Source organism: Narcine bancroftii, chromosome 2 (genome assembly GCF_036971445.1).
Source record: "Narcine bancroftii isolate sNarBan1 chromosome 2, sNarBan1.hap1, whole genome shotgun sequence".
NCBI classification, from domain to species: domain Eukaryota; kingdom Metazoa; phylum Chordata; class Chondrichthyes; order Torpediniformes; family Narcinidae; genus Narcine; species Narcine bancroftii.
In genome coordinates this window covers 242,055,884-242,073,338 of record NC_091470.1, presented here as the reverse complement: position 1 = coordinate 242,073,338, position 17,455 = coordinate 242,055,884, and the positions used below count along the sequence as shown (strand labels likewise).

General features: G+C 42.2%; 1 protein-coding gene across 13 annotated transcripts in view; it reads right to left on the bottom strand.

Moving 5' to 3' along the window:
- Positions 1-17,455, bottom strand: part of reck (reversion-inducing-cysteine-rich protein with kazal motifs) — a 198,153-nt gene that overhangs the window by 11,086 nt on the left and 169,612 nt on the right. For 12 of the 13 annotated variants that reach the window (XM_069920608.1, XM_069920610.1, XM_069920611.1 and 9 more), the window contains 6 exons: positions 15,008-15,130; positions 11,600-11,771; positions 10,240-10,435; positions 7,658-7,865; positions 7,202-7,275; positions 5,723-5,878 (listed from right to left, as the gene is read on the bottom strand). In XM_069920608.1, coding sequence (XP_069776709.1) covers positions 5,723-5,878; positions 7,202-7,275; positions 7,658-7,865; positions 10,240-10,435; positions 11,600-11,771; positions 15,008-15,130 — 929 coding nt within the window. Of the gene's footprint in view, positions 1-5,722; positions 5,879-7,201; positions 7,276-7,657; positions 7,866-10,239; positions 10,436-11,599; positions 11,772-15,007; positions 15,131-17,455 lie in introns of those variants that run through there. The other variant, XM_069920614.1, reaches the window with a different exon arrangement.

The window sequence follows — 17,455 nt, the reverse complement described above, 5'->3', positions numbered from 1 at the left end:
GACCAAACCAACACACATTCCATATTCCAGACATGGTGTCAAAGACTTGCACATTTGTAAGAATACTTCTTTAATCTGATATAAAAGTAGAGGGCAGTTCCAATTGCAAGGAGAATCCAGAAAGGCTTCAATGGATATACATAAACTAAGTGAATGGACAGGGTCATGGCAGGTGAAATATATATGGAATAAAAATGTCAGGTCATCATTTTATAAAAATAGAAGGGTGTATTTGTGGCGGCATGCCACTAGGCAGGCGAACCGGCCCCGCTTGTAATCCACGCGGCAGGGCAGCTAGCCAAAATGGCACCATTGGTGGTTTCCCCTTCTTCTCAGCACCGGGCTCAGAAGCCCACGCTGGGGGACCACGTGATGCCCGAGTGATGTCGGCGCTCCCCAGCGCGGTTCTCAGCCAGGTCTGGGCTGGGAGTATAAGTCCAGCCCGGCAGCCAGCAATAAACCAGTTTTCTGCTCACTGAGCTCAACCCGTCTGGTTGTGTGTTCTTTCAGTAGCAGTGTAGCTGCCACTACAATTGGTGACCCTGACTGGTTCAAACGTCTTTGAACCCAACATGAGTGAATCTGGGATCAGTGCTATAGCCGTCAAGCTACCTGACTTCTGGGTTCAGGAGCCAGAGACCTGGTTCGGCCATGCAGAGGCTCGGTTTCACCTCCACCAGGTTTCGTCCAACACGACCAAATTCTACCATGTGATTGCCGCCCTGGACCAGGCCACCACCAAACATGTGCTGCACCTCGTTCAGCACCCACCCACCCACCGAAGATGAATACGCGACCATCAAGCGAATGCTCACCGGATCCCTCGGACTATCCAGGTGGCAGTGTGCCGCTCAGATGCTGCACCTCGACGCCTTGGGGGACAGGTCCCCGGTGGAGCTGATGGACAAGATGCTCGCGCTCATGGGTGATCACACTAACTGCCCATTCTTTGAGCGGATTTTCCTCAACCATCTGTCCAATGACATCCAGCCGTTACTGGCCCAAGAGAGCTTTACCGACCCGAGGAAGGTTGCTCAAAATGCCTAAGTGCTATGGCTCGAGCGATTCCCGGAGGGCTCGGCAGTCCAGCAGGTCACGAGGCACGGGCATGACCACGCCAAGCCTGCCCCTAGCACTGCGGTAAAACACCCGGCCCCTACAGGGGCCACCAAGAGCATAACCAGGGGCACAGCATCCACTCCGGGCCTCTGCTTCTACCACCAGTGCTGAGGAGCCAAGACTCGGAAGTGTCGTCAGCCCTGCTCGTTCCAGGGAAACTAGCAGGCCGGCCGCTGTTAATGGCTGCAGCGGCTAGCCAAGGACACAGCCTCCTCTACCTGCGGGACTCAGTCAGCGGCCGGCATTTCCTCGTCGACATTGGAGCCCAGATCACCGTCATCCCGGCCATCGAGTCGAGGAACCAACCTCTAGGACCGCCCCTCCATGCGGCCAACGCAACAGAAATCCGGACATATGGGAACAAGACAGTACATTTCCAGATTGGCTGGCGAAAGTTCTCATGGAGGTTCACCATCTCATCCCTTCCAACCGCCATCCTGGGTGCCAACTTCCTCCTCACCTACGGCCTCCTGGTGGACATTTGAGGGAGGCGCCTGGTAGACTCCCGGACTTTCCAGGCCATTCACCTCGACGCCTCCCATACAGAGCAGCCGCAGATGGCCACGATCAGCACGCCCAGAGAAGAGTTCCAGCGAATCCTGGACAAGTTCCTGCCCCTCCTCAGGCCACAGTTTTCCGCTGCCTCACCGCGCTATGGGGTGTTCCACCACATCCCCACCCAGAGTCCACCGGTTCACGCCAAGGCATGCCAGCTTCCGCCTGACAAGCTCCAGATGGTGAAGGAAGAGTTTTTGCATCTGCTGGAGGTGGGGATCATTCGGGGATCCAGCAGCCCGTGGGCCTCGCCGCTCCACCTGTTCCCAAAAGACTCCGGTGGGTGGCGCCCCTGCGGAGACTAGTGACGGCTCAACGAGGCGAAAGTTCCTGATCGTTACCCCATCCCTCACATCCAGGACTTTACGGCCAACCTGCATGGTGCAAGAGTTTTCTCCAAGGTTGACCTGGTGCACAGGTATCACCAAATCCCGGTACACCCTGAGGACATACCCAAGATGGCCAACATCACCCCCTTCGGCTTGTTCAAATTCCTTCGCATGCCGTTCGGGCCAAAGAACGGGCCAAAGCGCCTCATGGACTCAGTGGGCAGGGACTTGGATTTCATCTTCATTTACTTGGATGACATCCTTGTTGCTAGCAGGGATCGGGCGCAACACAAGGCCCACCTGTGCACCCTCTTCTCCCGGCTGGCCGACTCCGACCTCACCATCAACCCAGCCAAGTGCCAGTTTGGGAAAGAGTCCATGCAGTTCCTGGGCCATACCATCACGGCCGAAGGAGCCACGCTTGCTGCTATGGAGGTTGTCATTATCAAGGAGTTCCCACACCTGGACAACCTCAAAGGGCTGCAGGAGTTCGCGGGTATGGTCAACTTCTATAAATGATTCATCCCAGGAGCCGCGCGTATCATGCAGCTGCTATTCGCCCTCGTCACGGCCAAGCACAAAAATCTCACCTGAACCGATCCAGAGGCCTGCAGTGCATTCGAGGCCAAGGATCCCCTCGCGAAGGCTACCATGCTCACCCACCCACACACCGACCTGCATATGGCACTCTCCGTCGATGCCTTTGCCATAGCCATCGGTGCCATCCTAGAGCAGCGGGTGAATGGACGATGGAAGCCGCTGGCATTCTTCAGCCGACTTCTCCGCCCACCAGAGTGCATGTATAGCACCTTCGACTGTGAGTTACTGGGCATGTACCTGGCGGTGCGGCATTTCCGCTATTTCTTGGAGGGGAGAACTTTTACCATCTTCACTGCCCATAAACCCCTCACTCAGGCGCTTGAGATGGCAAAGGATCCCTGGTCAGCCCGCCGGCAGCGTCACCTCTCCTTCGTGTCGGAGTTTACCACCGACATTCGGTACAAGGCGGGGAAGGACAACGTGGTCGCCGATGCACTATCACGACCAGCCATCTGCGTGCTGACACCAGGCCTCGACTTCAACCAGCTTGCCCGGGACCAGAAGTCCGATGAGGAGACGTGAGCCTTCAGGAATGCCATCACGGGCCTGCGGTTCTGAGACCTCCCGACTCCTAGCAGCGAAGGCACTGTCCTGTGTGATGTCTCCATGGGCACCCTGCGGCCAATGGTTCCCCAGAGTGGTTCAGGCAAGTCTTCCATCACATCCACGACCTTTCGCACCCGTCCATCAGGTCCTCGGTCCGTATGGTGGCAGAGCGGTTCGTCTGGCATGGGCTGCGGAAGCAGATCGCGGGCTGGACCAGAACATGCACCCATTGCCAAATGTCTAAGGTGCACAGGCACACCAGGACGCCCATGCAACAGTTTGAGCATGTCCGGGAATGGTTCAGCCACATTCACATGGACATAGTCGGGCCCTTATCAGTTTCCCGGGGCAACCGTTACCTGTTCACGGTGGTAGACTGCACTACTCGTTGGCCCGAGGCGATCCCGATGCCAAATGCTTCCATGGATTACTGCTCCCGAGCGCTGTTGCATGGTTGGGTCACCCAGTTCGGCATTTCGAATCACCTTACCAGCAATCGGGGCACCCTATTCACCTCTGCGCTCTGGGCACAACTCGCCAACAGGTTGGGGATAGAGCTACACCGCACCATGGCCTATCACCTGCAGGCCAATGAGCCGGTCGAACGCTTACACCGCCACCTTAAGTCGGCACTTATGGCCCAACTTACCAGTCCCGAATGGGTGGGCAAACTGGCTTAGGTGCTCCTGGGCATCCACTCCATGCCCAAGGAGGATCTGCAGGCGTCATCAGCTGACCTGATCTACGGCGCAGCGCTGGCACTGTTCGGTGAGTTCATCAACATGCCTCACAACCTCCAGCGGTCACCGCACGAGCTACTTTCCCACCTCCATGCCCACTTAGACTCCTACGCACCCCCACCGCCGCCCAGACATGGCACATGGCCATCTTACGTCCCCAGCGAGCTGAACTCCGCAGAGTACGTTTAAATTCAGCGGGGCCTGACCGCGGCACCTCTGCAGAGACCTTTCAAGGGGCCGTACTGGGTTGTCCAGCGTTCAGGGTCTACGTTCATTCTGGACATTGGCGGCAGGCAGGAGCTGCTTACTGTGGACAGGCTGAAGCCAGCTCACCTCGACCCCTCCGAACCAGTGATTGTGGCCCAGCCCAAGAAGCAAGGTCGCCCAGCTAAAAAGGACATTGGCACCGGTTCTGGGGGTGGCTGTGTGGCGGCATCCCACTAGGCAGGCGAACCGGCCTCGCTTGTAATCCACGCGGCAGGGCAGCTGGCCAAAATGGCGCCGTCGGGAGGTTTCCCCTTCTTCTCAGCACCAGGCTCAAAAGCCCACGCTGGGGGACTACGTGACACCGAGTGACCTCGGCGCCCCCCAGCGGGGTTCTCAGCCAGGTCCGGGCTGGGAGTATAAGTCCAGCCCAGCAGCCAGCAATAAACCAGTTTTCTGCTCACTGAGTTCAACCCGTCTGGTTGTGTGTTCTTTCAGTAGCAGTGTAGCTGCCGCTGCAGATTAATTTTCAAGAGACAAGAGATTGAAACCTCTTGTTATTTGGAGGGAGCTTCACAGTGGAGAGGCTGAATTAATGATCCACTGGCTGAGGGGCCTGTATCTGGGGTGGGGGGGATTCACAATCTTAAAATAATGGGTCAGCTATTTTCACAATGGACAAGAAAAGGATTTTCTACATCCAGAGATTCTCTGGGATACATTACCAAATAGGCTGAGTAAGGTTAGTTGATCTGTATATTCAAAACAAAGATGAATAGATTTCTAAATGTCAAGAGAATCAAAGTTTGCTTTACCAGAGGTGAGTAAATGGAAATATTGATAATGGAAATCCTTGTGAGACTGAATGAGTTAATCTGATTTGAAAGAAAATGACCAAAGTCTGATATACGATGCTGAGAAAAGCATTGCTTAAAAATAAATTGGTGGTATTTGTGCTGATGTAAAACAATGTACTTGCTTCCATTCTTAATCATTCAGTTATAGCTACAGAATAATTTACAATGACCTACCAAATAGTTGCTGCTGCACTGTTACCTCTGGTTTTCTCAGATGATCTATTTATTTTCCCACCTGCATCCTGCCTCTCTGCCAAATTATTCAAAGCCACATGTGCAGAGATAATTGTCAGTTACACCTCATTACTACCTTACTTGATTTTGCAAGATTCCCCATGTCAAGTCGCCTGGCCACCATGAAGTACAGAGGCAGAACTAAGCTCCAATTAAATAACTCAGGACTAATACCATCATCTGGAACCTCTTGAAATCCAACCCTCAGATATCTATATCCCCAAATGTGGTCCCTTTCAGCTTCTCCAGTTTAAGCTCCTCTGGTGCACCTGGCTTCAGCCCTGGAGTTGTCTGTTTTACTTGCTCCACCTCTACTTTGAATTAAAATACCAGAAGAACAGAGAGAAATTTTAAAAATACATTTATCACACAAGAGAACAGAAGCATGACCAGGCATATAAAAAGCTTTTGCTGCTGCAGAGACAAGAGAGAATGCAAAAACTATGTAAAGAAAATCACCTAAATCACGCAAAATAGGAAAATAAAGACAAATGAAGATAAACTAATGATAATGTAGATTATGATTTGTGAAGTATACCTGCAGTGTTGTTGGATCTTGTTCAACTGGAATGATGAGGACCACAAGGTCTGATTCTATACTTAGGTATCCAAAGACATCACACTGAGGCACTGATACATGGAGTCGTAAAGTGTAAAGGATGTCATGTACAGAAACTGGTCTTCCTCCATTTAGCTACAAGAATGAAGAAATGCTGAATAAGACCAATCCAGAAAAGGGTCACTCATTAATTTTCTAATGATCTTCTGACAATTTTTTTTAAAAATATCTGCTTGGTACAGTACAATTCCAATAATTTACCATCTGATTATTCAGAAATCCCAGTGGTTAAGATATTGATTGGAGTAATAACTAGAATATATCCAATAGTCTGGAATATATGCTAGTCTGAAACCAAAGCATCAAGGGTCTTGGATTATACTTTTAGTATACCAGGAGATTTGGATGCAAATTTGCCATGTTAATCAAATAGATCACACAACAGTAAATGCATTCCAATGAGGAAGTGCATGTTTCATCACAAACTGTGCTTGACATCTGTTCTTTACCAACAACAGAATAATTTTCATTTAAATATTTCCTTTCGGCTTTATTTTAAGCAACAAACTTCACCTTGAACAAGCATCATTACATTGAGCACAATCCAGAGAATCCTTTTATTTAGTTACAGACCTTAATGTGCATATGTTACATTTACCAACTTAATCTGGAATGGGATAACAAGACAAAATTCACTCTACCAGGGTTAAAGGTATTGGAGATATATTCTAATTAAATTGTGTTAATAATTCAAATCTAGATGACATTCCCTGCCATTTCCCATTGAACCAAATTGAAATTGTTTTACATGGTTCAGCAGGGGGTTGATGGAAGCAATGTTCATATCCAAGAGGGGTGGGGAGTGAATTAATTGGCAGGACAACCAACCAAATCCTATACACATAAAGCTGGGGTAAAATGTGACACAAAACCTTTAGCATCCTGTTAAGCTCAAGAAAGTTGAGGAATATTTAGAATTAAATATAATGGTGATATCGAGCTCTGGGTTGGAAAGGTGGTGGCAGAGTGTTAGAGTAGTAATGTTACTGTGGCAAATTTCAGAGCAGGGATCCAAGAAATTTCAATATAAAAACCTTGTATTCTTCCTACTATTGTCCGAACATTCCAAACTGTGGCCACAGCAGCAGTCAAAATGGAAACTGAGAAACCAATTGCCCTATTCTTCCAAAAGTTATTTGTACATATATTTGTGCAGTCTTATTTATTCCACCCTAATCAACTCCTTAGGAACAGAGTGGATAGAAATTCACTTAGATTTCAGAATACATCCGCCAATCTAAAAATCATTGTAGATAGTAAAATGACACTCTCTTAATAACAGTTTGGTCTGAAAATAATGAACAGATTTTCATGAAACAGTGATGTTTGTAATCAACTATATTAAAGTTTGTTGCTTGAGTAACTTGGATTTCAAATTAAATTATATCTGGGAATTACCTTAGCAAGGCTGTCCAACTGATCTCTGCTCCATAAAACTCGCAGCATTCCAGCACATAATGGGCAGCAGGCTCCTGGATAACATGAATAAACATTATACCGTTGGACCAGTTTTATACAAGCAATAAATCCTCATTCAGCCTTATATTCCAGCTTTTGCATGAAACACTAACTTCTTATGGATGTGAATAAATGCATGCTCGTGTTTTAAGGATTGTTCAATATAGCAGGAAGGGAATAACTGAGAATCATGCCCTGGTTTAAATTCAGTATGTGATCTTGCTTACACAATTTACCTCTGTGCATTCCACTTGAGTTAAATTCTTTGAATTAAACATTATAAAAGGGAAACTTACCAAAATAAACCGGCTGCAAATATTAGTTAAAAACATTATTCAGTAGATTTAAACAAAAATAAATCAGATTTAGAGTTCAAGGAAAACATTTTTTCCATACCAGGTGGAGTGACAGGCTTGCATCCATTGCTAGGCAGTGGTGAACATACGACACTTGAGCACTCAGGATGAGAATTATATTCGGGACGAATGGCCACAGCCTGGCAAGGTCCAATATAATCCACTGCCACACGATCTGAGTAGGCAGCACATACATTATCATAGGTCTCACCATTATGGCCACAAACAGGTTTTTGCCCACACATATCCTACAGAAAAAATACAAAACCAAAAGTCCTATTGCATGATCTATGAAATATGAACAATTAAGATTTCATCTTTCACCTAAACCAATATCATCATTCAATTAACAGAATTCATGCAACAGTTGCTCAACAATTTTGACAACTATTCAATGAAGGCACCCATCGTTGGTGATACTTGTTGAGGTTCCACTGGACTGGTTGCTTGAAGCATTAGATAAAATGCAGGAGTAGGCTACTGGGCCCCTTGAGCATGCTTTGCCACGGCTGACCTTCTACTTCAACCCATTTTCCAGCAATATCCACATTGCCCCTTCATGGACCAAAAATCAATGGCATAGCATGAAGCCTGCGGAGTGTCCAGGGTTTAGAATTCTAGGTTCATCTTTCTTGAATCTTGCCTGCCAGGACCTTTATCAATTTTCTGTTTTGAAGAGATTTCTTCCCATTTTTCTGTGCCCCCCTCCTTTAAATGTGTTGTACCCCAGGGAAGTGTTGGGGGGCTGTGGGGGTGTATGGTCCCCTTTGAGAATGGCTGTTCTAGAAAATACAGACTTTGGTCAACTCTACTTCTCCAATGTCACACTGCCCTCTACAGGACATCCACAGTCTGAAAGACTGAATAACAAAGAGCAAATTAGAATGGAAGAATTCAATGTCATAGAAGGGAAATAGAGACTGGATGAAGAGAATGAGAAAAACATATTTATTAAGATTCCAGATTTATGAATGTTAATTATCTTTGACAGAAAGATTAAATAGAAGAAAGCAACATTAAGTATATTATTATAAGAATATTCAGACTCAAAACAATATCATGTTTTGCAACTTGTTTCTGTTTTTGAACAGACTCAAAGATGTTTTTGTGCAAACGAGTGGAGGGGCACACCTCTGATATAAACATTTCCAAAATCAGTCGCATCTTATACCACTTGAAGATGCTAGTGTATTAGCATTAAGTGCTATGACTGCATTAGTAAGAAGAACAGTACGTTTCGATTATCCGAAAATCAAACAACCGAAAATCTCAGTTATCCATACACTTTTTCGGGTGGCAACGTGTCGTCACAAGTTGAAATTTTTTTTTCACCCAACATGCTTATGTAGTACCAGTTTGGTAACAACAGAGCTCAAAACCAGCCAGGAAGACAGAAGTTGAATAGCTGGATACCAGCTCAGAGAAGCAGGCTGAAATCTTGAGCCATCAGTGAGCAACTAGAGGAAGTTGGCAAGTCAGGCAGCACATGGGAAGATTGTCCTTTTTCAAGATAACTCCCTCCCCTCTCTCTTTCCATTTCTTTACCCTCCACTGTTTTTGGTTCTCTGCTATCCCGGCACCATCAAAGAGAGTGGCTTCTCGGACAGGAGTGGGGAACTCAGGCTCCCGGGCAGGATCGGCAACGGCAGTGGGGAGGTGTCAGGGATCAGTGACAGCTGATACAAATATTTTGTTGATGCTACTGAGCTGCTTAAAGCCATTATTCAGTTATCCGAAAAATGCAGATAACCGAAAAACATCCAGTCCCAAGTATTTTGGATAATCGGAAGCGTACTATTGGATGCGTTGTCATTTTGATTTTTCTTCAATACAATTTAAAGGAAAAACTACAGAAAACTGGATACACATATGATCCAGAACAGGTGGTCTCAAGATATCTATGCAGAGCAATTAGCACACAAGGTGTAGAGGAAACAGACTTGTCACAATTTGTGGTCAGGTAACGCAAGTAATTATGTTAATTGTAATTATTTTGTAAAACAAAGGAGGTGGTCTGGCTTAGAATAATGAGAAGTGTGGTAGGTTTTGAAGGACTGCAGTTGGATGGTCCAGTTAATTTTGATGTCTGTAGCAAAAGAACCATCTTAAGAAGACAAGATGAAAGAATAGCAGCCTCTGCAGAGTAATGCATCATGATGGATTACGAAGCCTTGGACAATGCATGATCAAGTGAAATAAGTTATCTGTGAATTGAATGGAAAGAAAAATGCACTTCCTGTCAGAGTAAATAATTTTTTTAAAGTTGGAAGAAGAAGCAACAGCAAATGTAATATCTAAAATTAAAAACAATACACAAATTTTAAATGAATGCAGTCAATTGTAAACAATATATGTAAGTTTGGAAGAGACAGAAAAGTGTGGAATGGAAGTTGGGAATGAAATCTGCTTGGTTCAGTCAGAGCAGGTTAAGTTAATCAAATCAGAAAAGCAAAGTTGTAATGCTTTAATAACAGGGTGCATGAGAACTATAAATAAATCCAATTTGTTTTTCAATCCTTCAGTACCAATAGGAAACATCACAGAATTAGTCTTCACATCCACAGTTCCAGTAATGGTGTAAGCATGCAAGACATTTAGAAAGTGAACTTTGTGCATTCCTACCTGGCATGGACCCATATAGGACAAGGTTTTGGATCTTTGATACAGGGCACACCGATTAGAGTGTTCTACATTTTCTGTATCACAAACCGGTTCAATAGGAAGCAGCTCACAATTCACTGATCTCGAAATACACTCATACTGGTCACATTCAAGCAAATCAATGCTAGTAAGACAAACTTTAGATTTTGGAATGCACCTTTGAAAACATAAACATTTTTTTTTAAAAGTAAAGAATTTAAAAAATTTACTGACAAAAAAAGAATGACAAATTCATTTGCAGATGGTTATGAAACTAAACATGTCCTAGGTAATTGTAAATTAGACTGGTTATTATCCCAGTCAGTGTTCTGCTTGCAATCCTTCATGGATTTTAATGACAGGGTTCATTTTTCGAGAGGACTGAAATAACAATAGACCTAACGAGATTCAATTACCAGTACATCCATTTGAAACTGGAGAGTTGAACCCTCAAGGTGAAGGTTTAAATTCTCATTGCTATACTCAAGCACACAATCCAGGGTATCAACATCGTGCATACAGCATCAAACTTACAAAGACTCGATTTCAATCTGGTAAATAAAATCCACAATTCATAAATGTATTTTATCCAATAATAATCCTTCAATCAAAAACACAGATTATGGAATCTGATATGCCTTTGCAGGTTGTGGAAATTGGATACCATATTTCCTCCATTTTTAACTTTTACACAAAGACCATCCTTCTAAAATATTGATTAATTGTGAAATACTTTGGCATCTTCAGAAGAAATGAGCATGTATCAAATTTCTTTAAAATTATTTGTTGAGCATTTTCCCTCCAACAAGGTTGAAAATAAATAGCATATTGAAACAACCCACGAGGTAGGAGGCTAATGTATCAAACTGCTCCAAGGAGCAAAATGGAAGAACATGTTTCTAATTCATGCAAGAATTGTGGTACTGAATACTGCTGCATTTAAAAGCTGAGATGCTATAAGTTTGTACAATTGGGGATATATCAAGGGGATTCATTCAATCATAGCTGCAAAAATGTGCAGATGTGGGATAACCAGGTAATACTATTGATTATGTCATGAGGTCACATTCCAGACGATTAAAACTTAAAAGCTAAAATCATCAGTACAACTACATTGATTGATTACAACAGCTCAGACAGGTACAACATGACACCACCAATATGGAGGAAAACTGGATGAATGAAAATTATTAAACACAAAAATAGAAGCTATGACAAGGAGCACAGGTATTCAAACTGAACAGCCATAACAATCTGTAACTGTCAGGCTGCAGTGTCACCTTCTCTGATGAATGAGATGAAACTGAACATAAATCTAGCCATATAAATGAAATATTGGTACCTCTGACTTTTGGAACATTGATGAGAAATGCATGGGTCTTTGGTTGCACAAGATCCAAATTCAAACTGATTATCCTGCAGTCCAACACATCTTGCAATACAGGCACTTGGGTAGGTACGGCCATTGTGGGCACAAACTGGTACAAACTGATCAGGACAATTACAGGGAAGGCCTATCAAAGATATTTATAAATAATTTACTTGAAAACATTAATATTGCAAATTTTCATGCATAACACAAAATCAGTAGCTATCCCCAGTATATTTTATTTCTGTTCACTGTTACAGAACCTTCACCCAGCCTTCAGCCATTCAAATGAGTTTATCTAAAATCTTGATGTGCAACAACACCCCAATTAAGGACCAAATATGATTACTGAAAGTTAATTGAGTGACATAGCAGGTGGAATTACTGGCTTACATCTCCAGTGATTGGGATTCAATGTTGATGCTGCATATATGGGATTTGCAAATTCTCCCTGTAACAACATGGTGTCCCCCACATGTTTCAGTTTCTGGCCAGGTGAAAAATTAATCGGCTACTGTAAATTATCCTTATTGTGGACGGGTTTGGAGTAGATGAGCATGAGAGACATGAAAGGTTACTGGAAAATAGTGGGGGAAAGGGTTTGCTCTGAGCAAAGATTCAGTGGGCCAAACAGCTTTCTTTATGTTGCAAGGAACAAGATGAATACGATAATAAAATGTATAATATATTAACTGTTGGGTTTCAGAGAGAACAATGGTCAACATAGACTTTTCAGAACACCATTCCCACTGTGGAGCTTTAAGAATAAATTATGATTAAAAACTCAATGTTTACAATTATGTCTGATAATTCAATTGTACTGTTTTCATATCATTACAAAACATGTCTGAATTTATTTTAAAAGTATAGAATATTTGATCCTGTCTTGATTTTCTGTTGCCAGGCAAAGATAATAGAATTGACAGTTATCATCCAGGAACAAAATAAAATGCTTATTGCTTTTATTTCCTGGATTGCTCATTAACAGAGCACAGAATCTAAGATTACAGGGAACAATCATGTTTCTTTACTACTGTCAATCATGGAGGTAAAAGGGCTCAGAACCTATAGACAAAAATTTAGAAGTTAGGGCAGAAACTAAAATGCAGAAGCTCAAAAATGGTTATCTCTAGATTACTTATGAGCCACGTGCTGGAGACCATAAGAATAGAAAGCTAAAGCAAGTTCACATAAGTGGGTACAAGGAAGGAAGGAAGGTTCACATTCCTGGAATGGTGGTACCAGGTTTGGGCCAGGAAGGATATCCAAAATGTGGAACACTGAAATGGATTGAATTGTAGGAAATGGCAAGACTAAATGGAATCTCTTTCAGTGAGAGCATTTTGAGAAACAGCAATCACAATTGGATGTTTTACAAAATTTAAGGCAAAGAAAATAAAGCATGAAGTTGAAAAAGAAACTACCCAAGGTCAAATAAAGACGAAGGTCATGATGTACACAGTATATGAAAACGTCTTTGAGATGGGGTAAGACACATCAGGTAGGTAGAAGATGGACAGAAAAGTTAAAGCTTCCTGAATGAATAAAGGCGAGGGATCATAAATAGAGAAAAGAACATGGATGTTAATGTTCGGTTCATAATACAATACTGTATCAAGGTGAATACAGAAGTAAAGAAAATTAAGATCCAAAGCAAGTGTATGAAAAAATAGCTAATAACAAAGGATACCAAGTATTTTAAAAATAGAGCACACAGAAATTATTCTAGATAGGATGCGACTTATTAGAAATAAAAAGAAATAAACTTCTTGTCGAGAAGAATGAAATGAGTGTTGTGCTTTTGATTTCACAAAAGCATAAGTGTTAATAGCAGTGAAAATGGCAAGGGAAGAGAAGAGAAACTAAAAAAATTATGTAGAGCAGAAATTACAAAAGAAGCAGAACCTTGAGCGTGCAAAGAGTAAAGGCTGTTTTCAGTGCTCCTTGGGGAACTTTAAATGCTACATTACATTTGGTAAAGCCGAAGAATTAATTGACCAGCTCAACAACACACTGTCCAAAATTTTTTGGAATCATTTTCTGGAATAAAATTAAGAATTATTTGTGAGATCGTTTTAATGACACCCAAAATCATTTAAAATTCAAATCATGTTTAAAGAATTTAATTTATTCCTACAAAGATTGATAATATATATTTCAAGATATGAACACTCAGAAGCTTTTGATAAAATATCACATTAGAGTGGATTCAATACTATTCTTTGGCAGATTTCAAGGAAACAATTGCTACCAATAAACTCCATTTTTTAAAAATCACTCAAATTTTAATGCTAGACACCAGAGAAACTGGAATTATTCTACTAAGTGGTGAATATTGCTTTTCAGATTCAAAGGTAGCATACAATGTCATCTCTTGTAGGTCACTCTTAGGATATCACTAACATGTATTAATAATTTTGATAACCCTCAGGGCATAATTTGCAGAATATATAAAAAAAGGAAATATAATAGACAAAAAGGAATTAAAATAGTCACATGATGAAAAAAATAAAGAGGCACAGGACCAGAAATCCAAGAGCTACCAAATACAATTCTGTGAAGGACGCAGTTTAAAAAGTGACTGAAGAAACCCTATGGCAACAGTGTCTTTGCAAATAACGTTACAAAATAAAGATGTCAAAGAACTGTTTATAATTACTACATAGGCCTCAGTTTGTGAAGTGTATACAATGTGAGGATTATAGCGTTCAGAAAGATTTACCAGAATCGTCAAAAAGGTGATTTTTTGTGATCTGGAATCAAACTTTGAAAGAGCAGTGGAATTAGATCTGACAGTGGTTTTCAAAAGGGAACTGGTTAAGTAGGTGAAAGCAAAGTTCTTGCAGGTAGAATGTGAAGAATGACTCCTCCTACTGTCCAATTCATTGTTCTATATGGCAAGACTAGAGAAACTGGCATTATTCTCCTTTGAGCCAAGAAAGTTGATGCAAGAATTTAAGGTATTAAAATTATAGGAATGGAGTGGGAGAAAATTGTTTCCTTTGGAAAATGGGCTGGTAAATGTAATTGATTTAAAGAATCCTGGTTTGAAATGAGGAGACTGTTTTACACACAAGTTACGATGCTCCAATAGATTCAACAGTAAAGAGAATGGATAATTACTTGAAAAAGGAAAGAGAGCATGGGCTTGAATCTTATTTTAGTTACTACTACCCAGGGCCATATCTATCTGCTTGTTGTATTCCAACTATGAGTGTACAAGATTTTGTAACATGCTGGGATCAGGTGGCTGCTTCTTCCTTTGTACATAGACATAGTTAATACTATTAAAACCAAGTATTCAATATTCCCCAAAAGTAATTTAGAATTTTGTTTATGATCTTCATTTTCAGAAAACATTATAAGCATATATGTTCTGACCTGTGATCACACTCCGGTCCATCAGAAAACTGTATTCACTCAAACACTGACGGTTTGAGCAGATCAGAACACCAGCAAAACATGAGCATGTGTTGCAGTCTACTTTAAAAGATGTCCCATGACCTATGAGAACAGAAACAAAAGCAGGATCAATTAGAAGATCAGGAAAGTCTTGATGTTTCAACCAAAAAAGGGTCCAAAAGACATAATTTACAAACAGTAATCAAAAAGCAAATTTGTAAGTATAGGAAATTTGAAATAAAACAAAAACAGAAAATGCTGGAAATATGTATCATATTGTGTTGCTTCTATCAAGGAAAAGCAGAGTCTACAATTCAGCTTGTTGGCCTTTGAAAAACCAATCGTCCCTGTTCTAATCTGAGGTCCATGAAGTAAACATTCTGCATTCCATGGCATCAACTGAACAGTAACAAGTTCTTGTTTCGTTATAACTAATGTTGTCCCCTCAATTCGTTCCATAAAAGTTTTCTGGTCACTTACCTCACTTTGCTATGTGGAAAAGTACAGCTACAACTGCCTATGCAGTAAAGGGAGTTCAAGAAATTAGTTGAGAACAGTTTCTGGGTTCATTAATATTTTCAGTGTCACACAAGATTTCTTTTTGAATATTTTATTAATGATTTTCCAAACTTAAACAATTATCAATATCAATGTTAACAGTATCAGCATTGACTACAATTTACACTTATCAGTTCTATACAAAGTTTTCTGCAGATTTCAAGCTCTTTTCCTCCCCCTCCCCCAGACACTCTCAACATTTAACACTTAACTAACTACAGTTACACACAACATTCAAGACACTCACAACAAAGGTATAAGACAGATCAGGGTTTTATGGGCTTGTCACGACACGGCGGCCAGTGCACAGGCTGTTTTCTTTTCTTGACTTTTCCTGGTTGGGAAGAGATGGATCTCTCCACCCCCCCCACCAATTGAGGGAGAGTCAGGGAAGCTAGGACGGCGAGGCATGATGACCACACTATAATCATGCTTCTATGGAATTTAAATATGGTTAGCAAATTTTCCCAAAAAAAAGTATTATACATTTTTCTTAAGTTGTAAGTAATTTTCTCCAGGGTAACAGACCGTTGCATTTCCATGTTCCAGTGCACAATGCTCAGGCAGGACTCAGATTTCCAGGTAACTATTATGCACTTCCTGGCCACTGCCAATATGATCATTACAAATTGGATTTGGAGTTTGGACAGATTTATTCTAAGTCTTATGTCCATTATGTTTCCCAACAGGAATAACTCTGAATCCTGCAGGAATTCTTTACCTATAATTTTTTCTAGGACTTGACCTAGTACCAACCAGAAGGGTCTCACCTTGGTACACGTCCAGGTTATGTGCACATAGGTTCCTGTCTCAATGCCGCACCTAAAGTATTTCTGACAATTCTAGTTTAGATCTGTTCAATTTTTGCAGTGTCAGGTACAGCGGATGTAGAAAGTTGCATTGTACCAGCCTATACTGTCCATTAATGATTGCAGTCATGCTGATCCGACCTGTGTCGGACCAGCACCGCTCATCAATCATTATTCCTAAGTCAGAGTCCCACCTCTGTCTTGATTTGTTAAGGCCTGGAAATACAATGCCGAGATGAACTTCGACGTGTTCCCTCTTTGAATCATGGGCTGTATGTCACTGCATGTTGGAAGGGCCATAGTTGGACCTAATTTTTCCTGCAGAAAAGATCTTAGCTGAAGGTAGTAGTGGAACATCTTATTTGATAAATGATACTTGTCCCGGAGTTGTTCAAATGACATTAGCTGTCCCCCTTTGTAACAGGGCTCTATGCACCTGATGCCATTACGGCGCCAGGTGTCCAGGATTTTGTTAACTATCATCAGTGGTATTAATCTATTTTGAGTCGTGGGTGTTTTGGGGGACAGCCCCCTCCCCTTCAAAGAGTGAAGCAATGTATCTTGACTGGGCTGCCCAATAATATTTCTCATAATCCACCCAGACTGTAAACCCAGGTCAACTTTGGATAGAAACCCTGACTACCTTTCCATTCCATAGAAATGTTCTTATTTGTGAGAGCAAATTTTGGAAGAATCTCCAGGGCAATGCCATGAGCAGTGTCTGGAAGAGGTACTGAAGTCTCGGTAACACATTCATTTTAACACATTTGACCCTGCACATTAAAGTTAGGGACAGGGACATCAACCTTATTTAAGTCCACTTTTCCCAAGCAAGGGGATATAATTTAGTTTATATAAATTATTCAAGTTATTGTCTATTCTGACACTTAGATATTTGATCCCATTTTGTGGCCACTTTAAATAATTGTTTTCTTGATATTGACTGTAATCCCCCTTAGTAAGAGGCATGGTTTTGCTCGTGCCAATTAACCTTGTAGCCAGAGATCTCCCCATAGTCCTCCAGATTAGAACGCAACTTGGACGAGTTTGCTGGGTCTGT